Source organism: Hemicordylus capensis, chromosome 6 (assembly GCF_027244095.1).
Source record: "Hemicordylus capensis ecotype Gifberg chromosome 6, rHemCap1.1.pri, whole genome shotgun sequence".
NCBI lineage: Eukaryota > Metazoa > Chordata > Lepidosauria > Squamata > Cordylidae > Hemicordylus > Hemicordylus capensis.
The window spans coordinates 42547947-42563366 of record NC_069662.1 but is presented as its reverse complement, the minus strand read 5'-3'; the positions used below and the strand labels follow the sequence as shown (position 1 = coordinate 42563366).

The 15420-nt window shown below is 41.1% G+C and overlaps 1 protein-coding gene across 10 annotated transcripts in view; it reads left to right on the top strand.

Annotated features, from left to right (window-relative positions):
* Positions 1–15420, top strand: part of NPEPPS (aminopeptidase puromycin sensitive) — a 222400-nt gene that overhangs the window by 85600 nt on the left and 121380 nt on the right. For 6 of the 10 annotated variants that reach the window (XM_053262227.1, XM_053262232.1, XM_053262229.1 and 3 more), the window contains 2 exons: positions 12068–12154; positions 12408–12485. In XM_053262227.1, coding sequence (XP_053118202.1) covers positions 12068–12154; positions 12408–12485 — 165 coding nt within the window. The remainder of the gene's footprint in view (positions 1–12067; positions 12155–12407; positions 12486–15420) is intronic. The other 4 variants (XM_053262231.1, XM_053262228.1, XM_053262234.1 and 1 more) reach the window with 1 other exon arrangement.

Here is a 15420-nt window from a genome sequence, read left to right as displayed (position 1 = left end):
TTCTGCAGTAAAAAGCTATAAATTCACATACAACTATCTCAGTGCTGTAAGTAGCAGATGGAGAAATTCATAATTCAATGCTGTTTGTAAAATCTCTAAGATAGGAATGTAATTTTCATAATTCCATCAGAGTGAAACACAAGCTGGATAGAATAAATATCGAACTTTGTATGCAAAATCTTAGGCAGATCACATTAAACACTTCATATTGGCTCTCCTCTCCATAACCAACCTCAGTGGGAGGTCCAAAAGTAATGGGAACACAGAAAAAGAAACAGCAATGCAAAGAACCATATTGAAATCTATAAGCTCAGAAGGTGTTGAATGCCACTAAAAACAAACAAAGGAAATAACTACAGAAATGAATCTATCTGACAATAATGTAAAAATAGGAAATGGATCTTGAGCCTCCCATCCGACTCTCCAGTTATGCTTAGGAGAGAAAGGAGTTGCTTGCCAAGAGGAAAAGACTAATCAGCAAAGACCTGAAGTTTAAATACTATAGACATGAGGCCATAGTTGAATTCTCATCCCATGCAGCCCAAGTGCAAAACGCATTGACAAATTTTCATGACTGGTATCCAAAACCTGTTATGTATGGAAGAAATGAATAATAGTATGGGGTTTAAAAAGGAAGGGGAAAAAGAAGGGGAGAGAAAAAAGTTAATTCCAAGAGAAAAAGGGTTTTATGGAATGTTAATATCAAGTCTGGGACTCTCAATCTTCTGAAAGTCAGATAATTAACCTATAGTTTAAAAAAATAAAGAAACAGAGAGGAGAAAAAGGAATTTTTTAAAATACTAATATAAAATCTAGGGCTCTTGATCTTCTAGAAACCAGATAATTGACCCACGATTAAAAAAGAAACCAAAGAAAGTAAATAAAAGTTAAAAGAGAGAAAAATATTGCCCTTTGGTATGGAGATTTCGCTCTTCTTAAATTCTTATAGTGGCTGTTAAATTAACAGGGAATACATAAGTCAGATATTCATTTTGAAAATAACTAATTACACGCACAAGACAGTAATATAACAGTAATTATAACCATAAACTGAATGTATACCTATATAAACTAACTTCCCTAGTCCTTATAATATTTATGCAAATAATAACAGGGAATCCAGTGCAGAAGAAAGATTAAAAAATCTACTTGCAGTAATACCTATTCAACCTCATAATTTCAACTAAAAAGTTCAACTATATGCCCTTAAACACAGATCTCCCTATCACCAATATCTCAGATTTGCTATTGCATAAGAGGGAATGAAAATGAATATATTCACATTGAATAAGTTAAACAATAATAATACCTAAAATAACAGATTGGGCATATATGTCTGTTGTGTATCAATTGATATAGCCTAGGTATATGCAATTTTTTTTCCTTGAAATAAGTCAGGAAATTAAATTTGAAAAGGGGGGGGAAACCTCACTTGTGGAGAAAAAAAGATATTAAGGGCAATGAATTTACAAAGGAGGGAAAAGGAAAGAAAACCCTGTTACCCATTTCCAGAAAATAAAATCAAGTCAAATTGGATAGTATTAAAAATCTTTGGAATACCACCAAGAGGTTAATAAGAGAGCCTTGACAAACATTCCCAATAGATATCAAAGCTTGCAGGGAGACTTATCAATGCCGGGACTAGACAAAGAGAAACCTGCGCGTGAGAAAATGTGTTATTGGGTTACATGCAATGAACATTCACTCACCCCCACCCTTGGGCAGTTGAAAAAAGTTCTTCTATGTGTAATTATTCCAATTTCCAAATGTTAAGTTTTGCAGCTGACTTCTAGGTAAGATTAACAGTGATGAGTGATGTTTGTACTCCATCAGTAATGTGTTCATCCAATAAGCAGAGAGACAACATAGTCCAGAGAATGCCAAACCATCCCAAATTATGTCTTCTCCCTCATTTTCCATCATCATAGTTTGTAATAATTACAAGGACTAAGATTTAAGAAACCCCTTTCCAAAAAATACTTCTATTGCCAAATTTCAAAGTAGTATTGTATTTAAACCATCCACTCCATCCCCATTTCAGTACTACTGAAGGTACGAAGCAAAAAATAAGCAAAGAGCTTAATTACCAGTCAAAAAAAGTTTTATCAGTGCCGGGAGTCAACTGCAGTAAAGACAGTAATTAATCACTTGAGCATCCAACGTTTTCCAAGGCTACTTGCAAGAGTTCTTCAAAATGAAAATAAGAGCTAATTAAAGTTCACCGACATGCATGTAAAGTTTCTTTTCCTCTTCAGCCAGCACTCCACTAACACTGTTTACCTCTGGCAGAATCAGTGGGAGGCTCAGAAAATAATGGAGACATGAAAATAGAGAAAAGCAAAGAGAAAAACAGAATAGATGCCAAAAATCTTGCAAGCACAGAAACCATGGTCATCAAAGCCATTTTCTCTCCAAGCCAATCTTTTCCATTCCTCTTCTCTGTTGCAGATGCCATACATTGCTGCTGAAAAGTTCAAGAGGGGTTCTCAGAATATATGAAATCCATAATCATCCCCAGCAAATAGTACGAGTGGATTAGAGATCAGGATAAAATAAGTAGTTGCTGGAGCCTCAAACATTAAAAAAAATTCTTCATAGTAAAACTGAAAGCTGATAACAATTGGAGTGCTGAGCTCTCTAACGAAGTCCATAGAAAGATTCAAAAATAGAAGATAGCGGAAAATAAGCAAAAATTAACAATAAAAAAGCCATAGATCTAACAAACTCGCAGCCGTAGTCATCTCAGAGATTTATTAAAGGAAAGTAGATAGGAATATATATATAGCAAGGTCATCCTTAATGAGGCTGGTGGAAACCTCTCCCGTTCAGCCTGATGCTTGAAGCAGAAAGGTCTCTCCCGGGGTGGGGGTCGTCCAGAGTCCTCCAGACTTTCTCAAGCCTGGAATCTCTCCAGACTCCCCTCCTGTCAGAGGAGGGAGGCCAAGCTCTGCATGCATTCTGATCTTTATACTAATAATGAAGATAATTAGACCAAACGGGAATGAAAACTCCCGAGAGGTTAGTCGGGGGCTTCCTTCCAGGACGCCATATTTGCTTTCTCTAATCTCCCATTTAAATGACACTGTGTCACTTGAACGTTTGCCCCACATTGAATGCCTAGTGTGGGGACACCAGCATTTTAGCACTGGTGCTGAGAAGGGATCCAGAGGTAGTAGTGCACCTGCATGTTCCTGCTTTTCTGTTTCATACAAGTAGAATAGCTGCCAGTTGAAGGATCCATATGAACACCCAGAGTGTATTGACTGGCTCTGCCCTTATAAATAGCTTATAAAACTAAAAGGAGTTCCTTATCAGAGCTGTGTATCAATTGGGTAATGTCCTCAGAAGGATGCAACAGTTCTGTTGAATTCTTTCACACATATATAGCCAGGTTGAACTTATGCACTACTAACCTAAACTTGTGTTAAACCAGTTAATTCTCTCCTGCCTTTCCCCCAAGGAATCTTTGGAATTGGTGGTGAAATTTTTCAGAATGATAGGCAATTAGGTTAGCTGGCAGTTGCAAATAGGGGAGAGCATGAGAGTGAGGAATCCTTTGCTCTTTTGCTCTGTTCTAAAAGTATCACTGCAGCACACCTTGGGTGGGGCAGCATGTTATGTGCTGGTTTGTATTCTGTTGTGTAAGGAGATGTGATATTGCTATCCCCAACTGCTAATCATAACAAACTGAAGTTGGAGCTAAATAAGACGGAGGTATTGACTGTGGGGGGACAGGACCCAAGAGATGGTTTAGATCTGCTTGTTCTGGATGAGGTTACACTCTCCCTGAAAGATCAGGTACGTAGCTTAGGAGTGCTTCTGGACCCAAAGCTCGCTCTCTGGTTTCTCAGGTTGAGGCAGTGGCCAGGAGCGCTTTTTATTAGATTTGGCTGATACGTCAGCGACGTCTATTTCTGGAGGCAAATGACCTTAAAACAGTGGTACATATGCTGGTAAGCTCCAGATTGGACTACTGTAATGTATTCTACATGGAGCTGCCTTTGTACGTAGTCTGGAAACTAAAATTGGTACAGAATTCGGCAGCCAGATTGGTCACTGGGACAACACAAAGGGACCACATAACACCGGTTCTGAAAGAACTACACTGGCAGCTGATATGTTTCCAGGTAAAATACAAACTGCTGGTTATTACCTATAAAGCCTTTAATGGCTTGGGCCCAGGCTATTTAGGAGACCACCTCCTTTGTCATTAACTCTGCTGCCTGTTATGATCTCCTAGAGAGGTGAGGTCCGGTTATGGTTGCCACTGGCTCGTTTGGTGGCAACCCCTTCCTCTGTGGCTGCCCTAGGGCTTTGGAATACGCTCCCTGCTGAAATAAGAGCATCTCCTCTGTTTGTTTTCAGGAAGACCCTCAAGACTCTCCTGTTCCCGCAAGCTTTTAATTAGAATTAATTTTAGTAATTTGTTGTAATAACTGTTCTATACTATTTTTTATTGTATCTTGTATGTTTTAATCTGTGTTGATAGTTAAATGTTTTAATTTTGTACACCACCTAGAGATGTACATATCAGGCAGTATAAAAATATGATGGATAAATAATCAGATCATCAGCTTGTGATGGCCCATGACATAGTTGTGTTATAGCATGTGGGTAGCCAGTAACAAACAGCTGCTGTATGGAAATTTCTGTTTGGCTTGCAGAAGTACATTTCTCAGGGCTTCTTGCAGCAGTTAAACCATCTGATGTTTGTAGTGTAGGTTCCCCTTTCAGTAAGGTTCCCCTTTCTTCCATGGCAGCTCTTTGGCTGTTTTGCCTTCCTTAATTTGCTCAGATACTGGGCAGCTGGGCCAGCCCTGCCCCATAGGTGGGTGGGGCTTTTCTAACTCTTGGCCCTTAAAAAGGGAGGGCAGCGATGGGGGTGCAGCTCACTGGCAGGCAGGCTGGCCTTTGGATGTGGCCTTTGGCAGTGGGACTGAGAGCTGAAGCCTATGTATTTATCTTCTTGGATTCTTTCCCTATAGTGCCAGTTTCTCTCTTATTGCCTGGCTATTTACAGCTATGTGTCAGGACCAGTGTTCCCTCTAATTCTTTTACAGTGAGTGGATTGGGTTTTCTTCTGGGCAGCATCATCAAGGCAGTGTGCACACATGTGCATTATTATTACACTATAGGTACAACACACATACAGAGTCCCTCTAGTACACTCCTTCCCTTCCCACCCCACACACCTCCCTCTATATACACAGATGTGCACATACAGTCCCTCTAGGCACACTCCTTTATGAGATATGAGCCACCAAGATATAAAACCTCTTCAACTGCAAGAAATGGCTTTGAAAGTAAGTTAGGCACTGGAGCTCCAGGCAGAAGCTCCTCCCCCGACTTTCCCATTGGACAAGGAAGCCTTAGCCTGTAGGGAGCAGCAGGGGGTGGGGGGAAGGGCAGAAGGGAAGGGAAACTGCTTGGGAGCCTTCTCAGGGCTACTAAACGGGAGAATTGGCTCTCTGGTGTGGAGGGGCGGGGGAGACAGTTTCTTCACTCTGGCCACAGAAAGAGCTAACACAGCGGCGGGAAAGACTGCTGGCACTTGAAACAGCCATTGGAGCGCATCGAGACTGAGCAGCTGATGGAATCCTCTGAGCAGGGGGCTGGAATCTTGTGCACGTGCATATGTGCTCACCTTAGAGGGAATAATGTTTAGGGCTCTGGTATAGGTGGAGGAATAGGGGGCACTTCTGGGGATTCTGGAGTGGCTGTTACAGTAGTGGTGTGGAATAGAAGATTTGATGGTGGCAAGTCAGCAGGCCGTTCCTCTTCTTGCTGTCCTGTCAGCTCTCAGGCCTGGTGAGTAGTTCCAGCCACCCTCAGAACCTGACCTTGCTCCTTTGCAATGGCAGTTCGGTTCAAAATAAGACTGAAATAATCCATGATTTGATCATAGTTGAAGGAGCTGACTTGACCTGTATAACTGAGACTTGGTTGGCTCAGCTCCTCCCTACTTGGGTACTCAGTGGTGGAGCAAGTAAGGGAAAGGGAGGGGTTTGGAGTGGCTGTGATCCATCAAGGTAACGTCTCCCTTACCAGCATCCCTGTGAGACAATTCAACCATATTGCTCTGTGAGACAATTGGACCTGTGAGACAATTGGACCTGGGAACTCGGGATAGATTGGGGATTCTATTGGTGTAACGAGCACCCTGTTGCCCAATGGAGTCTCTGACAGAGCTGGTTGTGGAGCTCGTGTTGGAGTTGCCCAGGCTTTTGGTGTTGAGTGGCTTCAATGTTCACTTCAGGGCTGGCTTGACTGGTGCAGCTTGTAAGTTCATAGTGGCTATGACAACTATGGGCCTATCCCAATTGGTCATGGGGCCAAACATACTGCTGGTAACACCCTCGATTTGGTATTTTGCTCATTTCAGGGTAATGTTCCATGGGTGGAGACTCCTAGATATCCGCAGTTTAGGCTCGCTGTCGGCCTTTAAGAGAGCCCCCCAAAATTACTTATTTGGCCTGGCCTTCCAAGGTTTTTAAATTGTTTTAAAATATTTTAATTGGTTTTGAATTGTTTTTAAATTGTTTTTAATATTGTTTTGAGCACTGTGGTTTAAATAGTGTGTGTGTGTGTGTTTGTGTCTCTTTAAACTTGTACCCTGCCCAGAGCCTTCGGATAGGGAGGTTTATAAAGGAAATAAATAAATAAATTATTTCTTGTTTACACAGTCAGACAGGTGTTATTGACTGGTTTGTTTTATCCAGACATCGAGTCCTTCCCAAGGACCTGGGATGCCAGAATTTTATTGTCAGTTGTTATAGATATCGTCGCAGAATATAGGCTGTTCCCAGTAAAGCTGCTTTTTGTAATTGGCTGATTGTGATTTATGTGGCCCCTATGGTGTTGAGGTGCTCTTCAAGGTCTTTTGGAACTGCACCCAGGGCGCCAATGACCACTGGGATTATTTTGGTCTTCTTCTGCCACAGCCTTTCAATTTCAATTTGTAGATCTTTGTATTTGGTGATTTTTTCTATTTCTTTTTCTTCTATTCTGCTATCCCCTGGTATTGCTATGTCGATTATTTTGACTTGTTTTTCTTTCTTCTCGACTACAGTTATATCTGGTGTATTGTGTGGCAGATGTTTGTCTGTTTGTAGTCGGAAGTCCCATAATATTTTTACATCTTCATTTTCTTCAACTTTGTCAATTTTATGGTCCCACCAATTTTTGGCTACAGGTAGCTTGTATTTTTTGCAGATGTTCCAGTGTATCATCCCTGCTACCTTGTCATGCCTTTGTTTGTAGTCAGTCTGTGTGATCTTTTTACAACAGCTGATTAGGTGGTCCACTGTTTCATCTGCTTCTTTACAAAGGCGGCACTTGCTGTTTGTTGTTGACTTTTCTACTTTTGCTCTTATTGCATTTGTTCTTAGTGCCTGTTCTTGTGCAGCCAGTATTAAACCCTCTGTTTCTTTCTTCAAGTTGCCATTCTTAAGCCATTGCCAGGTCTTGGTGATGTCTGATTTCCCACTTATATTGTGCCAATATTGACCATGCAGGGGCTTATTTCTCCATTTTTCGACCCGGTTCTTGACTTGTTCTTTCTTGTAGGCCTGCTTTGTTTCATTGGTGTTGAATAGTTTTAGCAATAGCAATAGGACTTACATTTATATACCGCTCTATAGCTGGAAGCTCTCTAAGCGGTTTACAATTGAAACAGTGGACCACCTAATCAGCTGTTGTAAAAAGATCAGCCATGCAGTTCATCGTCGCCTGGCGCAGTCCAATTTTTAATTTTCTTTGCTCTTTCACTTATTAATTCTGGTGTTATTATTAGATCTTGCATTTGTTGGTTACATTTTTTTGACCTCTTTCATCCAGCCTGCTTTTTTATTATAATCTATTGGATTGTCCCATAATTTCCCCCAGAATTGCACTGTTTCTTCTTTATTTGGTGTTTCTATGTTTCTTGCAGTTTCTCCTTCTATGCTTTGGTAGAAACGTCTCTGATTCGACTGGAATTGGAGATTCTGCCTGTGTTGTGTAATTCTGGCTTCATACCTGCTAATCTTCTTTGACACTGCTGTTATTTGCTGCTTTATTATTTCCAGGACTTCTCTAATTTTCCTTGAATCGAGGTGGTATTTTTGGATCAGATACTGTTTGGTGTTTTCATTCTTCAGCTTCTTGTCTTTCATATCTTTCAGTTTACTAGCATCTGATCTAAACCTGGAGATTTTATTTTCTAATCTAATCTTCCATTTAGGTGATGTACTGCTTTCTTTTTTTACAGGTCCACTGATCTTATATCCGAGCTCTTGTGTTGTTATTGTTGCTGCACTGTACATTAGTTGGTTTGTTTCTTGCAAATTATTGGTTGTTATCTCTGTAAGTGCAGCATTGACATCTTTTAATGCCTGAGCGAGTTGTTTTTTGGCAACGGTTTTTAGAGCGGGAAGTCGAACCCTGGTGGTTGTTTGGTTCATGTGCTCAGTTATTTTTTGCTTTAGTTCTTGTTGCTTTTCTGTTAAATGGCATTTGGGTTTTTGAGGTGAAGGCAAAGGAGTGGTTGCCTGGTTTTGATTTTGAAACAGTTCAGTAACAGTGGCATCCTCAATTTCCAACACCTCTTCCACCTGCGCCTGAGCAACTTCTTCAGTTGGTGGTAATTCTTCTTCCATATCTTGAGCCTGTGTTGCTCTTTGCAGTTCTTCCTGCTCAACTCCTGTGAATACTTTATTTCTTATTATGTATCTTCTCTGGTCTGCTAGCCTTTGTTCTGTTATTTCTGTATCTGGATGCTTCTCTTTCCAGATTTGGTACATTCTTTTTAAATAACCTCTTCTATTTGTACTAGACTTGTAATAGCAGATCATTATTTCCTTGCTGGCATTTTTTGTATATATTTTTTTCAGTTAAGCGACGTTTCTTCCAGTAACTTTGCTGTCTTCAGCCCTGGTTGCTCAACTGAAGATCCTGAGTCCTGTTGCCCACTTGCCACCAGATGTCCAGGGACTATAGCACCTGGCGCGGTGCGCCATCATCATCATCATCATCATCATCATCATCATCATCATCATTATTATTTTACTTTTATATCCTGCTCTTCCTCCAGGGAGCCCAGAGCAGTGCACTACATACTTGAGTTTCTCTTTCACAACAACCCTGTGAAGGTTGAGGTTAGGCTGAGAGAGAAGTGACTGGCCCAGAGTCACCCAGCTAGTTTTATGGCTGAATGGGGATTTGAACCCGGGTCTCCCGGTCCTAGTCCAGCACTCTAACCACTACACCACGCTGGCTCTCTGATAAATGTCTCCGTTGTCATGGATGGACAAACATCTGGTTAAGGTTGATTTCATGGCCATAACCCACCTCTTCAGGGGTGCAGGACCTATTAGGATGGTTTGCCCAAGAAGGCTGTTGGATCCTATAGAGTTCCAGGAGGCCTTGGAGGGTTTTAGTGTTGGTTCTGCCAGTGATTCTGTTGATGCCCTGGTGGAGACCTGGAATAGGGAGTTTACCAGGGCAGTAGACACTATCACCCCTAATCCCTCTCTGCTTCAAAACTAGCTCCATGATATACTGAACAGCTACAGGAGCTGAAGTGGCAAGGGAGAAGACTAGAGCGTAAGTGGAGGAAGACTCGACTTGAATCCGATAAGACATTGCACAAAGCCCATTTGAAGGCTTATTCTGTGGTAGTACTGCAGTGAAGAAGCAAATCTATTCTGCACGTATTATGTCCACAAGCTCATATCCAGTGGAGTTGTTCAGATTTGTGAGGGGATTGACTCAGGTTCCCTCTTCTCTAAGCATGGATCTGGATTTTTCATTATCCCATTGTGATACTTTTAACAACCTTTTTGCAGATAAAATCTTTTGCATTCAAGCCGACTTGGACTTCAGGGTTGTGCATGGTCAACTGCAGAGGTGTCCGGTATCTTCTCTGGTGCAATTAGAATGGATCAGTTTCAGTTTGTGAGTTCTAAGGGTGTGGACAAACTCTTTGGAAGTGTTCGGTCTACCACTTGTCCTCTGGATCCTTGCCAAAAGTAGCTTATGACATCTAGCAGGGAGGTAGTTAGAGATGGCCTAGTTGACATCATAAATGCCTCACTGAGAGAGGGCAGGATGCATCCATGTTTGAAGCCTTGCCCTAGAGCCCTCGGTGATGGATAACTATAGGCCAATCTTCAACTTCCCTTGAGCAGGCAAGGTAATTGAGCGGGTGGTGGCTAATCAACTCCAGGCAGTTTGGGATGAGATTGATTATCTAGATCCATTTCAAACTGGCTTTGGAGCAGGCTATGGGATGGAGACAGCCTTGTTCAGCCTGATGGATAATCTCTACCAAGGAATAGACAGAGGGAGTGTGACTCTGTTGGGTTTTTTGGACCTTTCTGCAGCTTTCAATAGTATCGACGATGGTATCCTTCTGAATCACTTGGGGGATTTAGGAATAGGTGGCACTGCTTTGTAGTGGTTCTGTTCCTATCTTTCTGGTAGATTCCAGATGGTGTCACTCGGAGATAGTTGCACTCTGAAATGAGAGCTCTTGTATGGTGTCCTTCATTCTGCCTCTGATGCCTTTTAACATCTACATGAAACCGCTGGGTGAGATCATCAAGAGATTTGGAGCAGGGTGTTATTAATATGCTGATGACACCCAAATCTATTCCTGATGACATCATCAGAAAATGGCATAGCTCCCTTAAATGCCTGCCTACAGACAGTAATGGACAGGATGAGGGATAATAAATTTTAAGCTGAATTCAAGCAAGACGCAGGTACTCATGGTAAGAAATCATACGTTGAGGGACCTAATAGATCTTCCTGTTCTTGATGGGGTTTCACTCTACCTGAAGGAACAGGTACGTAGCTTGGGAGGTTGAGACCATGGCAAGGAGTGTTTTCTTTCAAGTTCTGTTGATATGACAGTTACCTCTATTCTTTGAAGATAAAGCTCTCAGAACTGTGGTGCACTCTTTGGTAACCTCTAACTTGACTACTGCAATGTGCTTTAAGTGGGGCTGCTTATATATGTAGTTTGGAAACATCAGTTGGTTCAAAATGCAGCGGCTAGATTGGTCTCGGAAAGGCCATATTATGCATGTTTTAAAGCAACTGCATTGACTGCCAAGAGGCTTCCAGACAAAATACAAAGTGCTGGTAATTACCTTTAAAGCTCTAAATGGCTTGAGACCTGGGGGAGCACCTTCTTCTGTGTGATCCCAACTGCAAATTAAGATGATCAAGAGAGGTCCATCTCCATATACCGCCAGCTTGTTGGGAGTGGGCCTTCTCTGAAGTTGCTCCAGGGCTGTGGAATGCGTTCCCTATAGACATTTGAGGATTAACATCTTTACCAGCTGTTAAAAGAGCCCTTAAAACACACCTTTTTAGCCAGGCTTTTAATTTCTGAATGTTTTAAATTTTTAATTTTCTTAATTGTGGCAATCTATGAATGTGTTAATTGTTTAATAGTTGGTTTTATTATGTCGTGTTTATTTTTGTAAACCATCTAGTGGCTTTGGAGTCAGGCAATACGTTAAATAAATAAAATACAGCTGAAGCATATTTGAAACATGGTAGTTTGGCAATATTGAACAATATATTTGTGCATATGGGTCCAACAACATGTTACATGCAAGTACATATAACTGAATCCAATGACTTTATGTTCTGTTTTAAAAGATAAGCTGCTTTAGGAGTAGGCAGCTTGGAGAGGGATGAGTGTGTGTTGGGGTGCCTTAATGCTTTCACTGCCCACTGCTTTTCCTTTTTTTTTTTTCTTTTGCATTTTAAAATTTTATTGATTTTAACAATACCTTAACAATCAAATTATACTTAAGTAAATATTGACTTCCCGCTTACCAGTCTGCACGATTCTTGTTAACTATACATATAAGCCATTGCTATAATAATAGAAAACATATATACTCCATCTTGCAATTTGATTTTACCCTACCCAACCTGCTGTAATTTTTTTTTTTTGCATTTTAAAATTTTATTGATTTTAACAATACCTTAACAATCAAGTTACACTTACTGCCCACTGCTTTTCCAGTTGAAATGGGCCTCAAGCCACTTCTCTCCCTTCTCCTTTATGCAGTGTTTCAGATGCATATTTCACCTTTGAACCACATTTTAGAATATATTTGGGAGGAAAATAGCTGGAACAACTTGGAGCAAAGAAAGGGTAAGATGCCTCAGCTTCTCTGCTTCAAATTGCCCCTCCTGAAATGGTTTGTCCAAAGGGAATCAGGGTTGTTTTGTTCTTGTTTGCATGTAGTATGAAGTAGATGAAACTCTGCTTTTGAAATATGTACTAATTATCACACATTACATTTTTCTAGATGTGTGTTGGTTGGTCCTTTAAAGTGCCTTCCAATTGTAGGAAATGTTCTTGATTGTTCCACTGAGCTTTAAGTGTTTCCCCTTTCCTTTTTCAGAAATCCATGCCACAGGATTCAACTACCAAAATGAAGATGAGAAAGTGACTCTCTCTTTTCCTAGCACACTTCAAAAAGGTAAAGACTTCCCTCCAAATGTTACCTCAGAAGCTGGCTGACTGAAATGAGGTCCAAAATGCATTTCATTCCTCATTGCTCCATTCCATTCCTCATTGCTCCCTACTGTTGGAATGTGCTTTGAAAGCTCCCCTCCTGAGTTTCACAATCTGCTGGTAACAGAAACATAGTTTGTTTCAGTTTTAATACCCCTAGAAGCTGCCTTATATACTGAGGTCCACAAATTGTAGCTGGGCTTTGTAGACAAGTATTACTTTCTGATACCAGACTGTAAAGCTGAATCCCATTGTGATACCACAACAAGATTATATATTTTTGATAAAGGCATACCTTTTTCATCAGATTGAAGTTGTGTGTTAACTTGCACTTGATTAGGTTAATAAACACATGACAAGCTTTTTTTTACTTGGAACCTGTGGCTTGTTCTGTGCCATATGACACATTTATTCTTTCAAATGTAGAAGACCAATCCCACACACTGTATTTGAGCATTTCTTATATTAGATGAACACTTACATTTTCTGTTGTTAAATCTAAAATATGAGTGGTGTTTTTTTAATACTAAGTGAAAGAATGACTAGCTTTCTAATAAGGAGTTGTGTGGCTCCTTCAACAACTCTTTTGTAATACAAGTATTCATAGACTAAAGTCTGTTCCTCAGAGTTTCTCTCGGTAAGTTATTGTCCACTAATTGTTAACTTCCACCACGTGCTCCTGGTAGACATGATAGTTCTGGGTAGATTCTCAGGTAACAGGAAGCCTGACCATTTGCCTGCTAACTGGGCTGAGAAGCACCTTTTTAAAGTGGTGATTCTCTTTATATAGCAAGGGGAGAGCAACTGGTTCTGTCCACCCCCAGCTCTCTACAGTGATTGTTGCCAGTGTCTATCTTGTGTTTCTTTTTAGATAACTTTGGGGACAGGTATCCATCTTATTTATTTATTATTTCTCTATGTAAACCACTTTGTTGAAAAGCAGTATACAAATATTTGTAGTAGTTTTGTAGTAATAGTCCTCCCAGCAGGCCCTTGGAACCAGATCCTCAGGTCCTTCCTCTCTTGCTCCTGGTAGGACACAACTGCTGGGGCTCCTTCCCCATCATTTTATAGCTTCAATCCTCCTCTGCTTCTACTTTTCTTCAGGCTCCTTTGGTGAGCAAATTCTTTCTCATTTGATTCCTTCTCCTAAAAATAAATATAAATGAAATAAAAATTTAATTAGCTGTTTCCTTCCCCCTCCATGGACCTATCCCAGGTGGGAGAGACTTTGACCAGGTTGGCTGACTTGGTACCGCACTGGCACCTCCAGAGGGACAGGCAGATGGCTCACACACAATAGACCTACCAACTAGGCCACCATTGGACACTACATCGGCCTTGCCAGCTGGGGGAAACAGTCTGCCTCCCCTTCAGCTGGCTGCACTGCCAGGCTCCCTACCGCTGCCAGCATTTTGTGGCTTTGGTGAAGCTCCCGGGTGTCTCACCCAGTCTCCTGGCGCACCAGCAGTTGCATCTGGCCCCAATGGGCATGCACATGGAGCAACCAACGCACATTTACCTGCCCAGCACACCCTCCCACACTTACCTGCCCAGCAGCCAGCTGTTCCATGTCTTTGTGCCACTGCTGAAGAGCCATGTGGTCCCCAGCTTGCGGGCCATTCCACACTCAGTTTTGCTAAGGTGCTGCAGGATTTTTTGGAGCAGCCCATCCGGATTCAGCGCGAAGTAGTGACCACGCTCTCCAGGGCAACGTGTACGGAGCCGGAGGTTAGCCACCCCACCCCCCATGGGGACTACTGCAGTGCTATGTGCCCTTCCTGGCAATTGGGCTGCCTCATCAGAGCAGCAGTGGCGGCACACCAAAGCTTCATTCCAGCTCTCAGTGAATTATTGGCCCTGGGATTCGGGATTTCCCCCAGGATGTAGCTATCTAGATTAAGGAAATGGTGGCTAGAGTGTTACATAGAAGGCACTAACTAAGTAACCCTGAGGGTGTTGTAGCCAATAACCCACTCTCCTTCCATGTCTGGCATCAGAGGAGCGGGACATCCACCTAGGTGGCTTCCTCTTCAGAGAGGAGCCGTTCACACTATTTGGATTTTTTTCTTCATCCTTTTGTGGAATGACAAAAAAGTTTCATTAAAGATACAAAATCATTTATTAATGTGCATAACTTGACATTGGAAGGGGACATCTTATTATGTACTTTGGATATAGAAGCTTTATAAATTTCAATACCCCATGAGGGTGCCAGGATTACAGCAGAATACGTTTTGTCACAAAGGACCAATCAGTCACCTTGGACACATTTTCTTTTGGATTTTGTAGATATATATTAGAAAAAAAATTATTTGGGGTATGATTAGGACATCTACATACAACAACATGGAGTGGCTATGGGCAGTAAAGTGGCTCCATCTATTGCCAACCTGTATATGTCCTTGTTGGAATTGAAACGTATCTTAAATCCAGAAGTTATTTCATGATATTTCATATTATGGGAGATATATTGATGACATTTTCCTTTTATTTAAGGGCCCTATTGATTCTTTTCAACAATTTCTAGAGTGGATCAACTCTGGATACTCATTTAAGTTCACTAGTCATGTTCATAAACAATCCAAATCTTTTTTGTATGTGTTGGTGATATGAGACGAAAATCATTTCAAAATTTGTAATTATAGGAAGACTACTGCGCTTCTTTTTCTTGCACTATAATAGTTATCATCCAAGACATTTCAAAACTAAACTACCATATGGACAATTTTTATACGCAGAAAATTCAGATTTTCAACAGGAAGCACTTATACTCAGCACACAATTTGCGCATAGAGGTTACCCCACTAAAACTCTCCATGCAGTATTGATTAAAGCCTCTCAGAAATCCAGGTGGGAAATACTGGTCTATAAAAATGTGAATACTTCCAGAGACAACA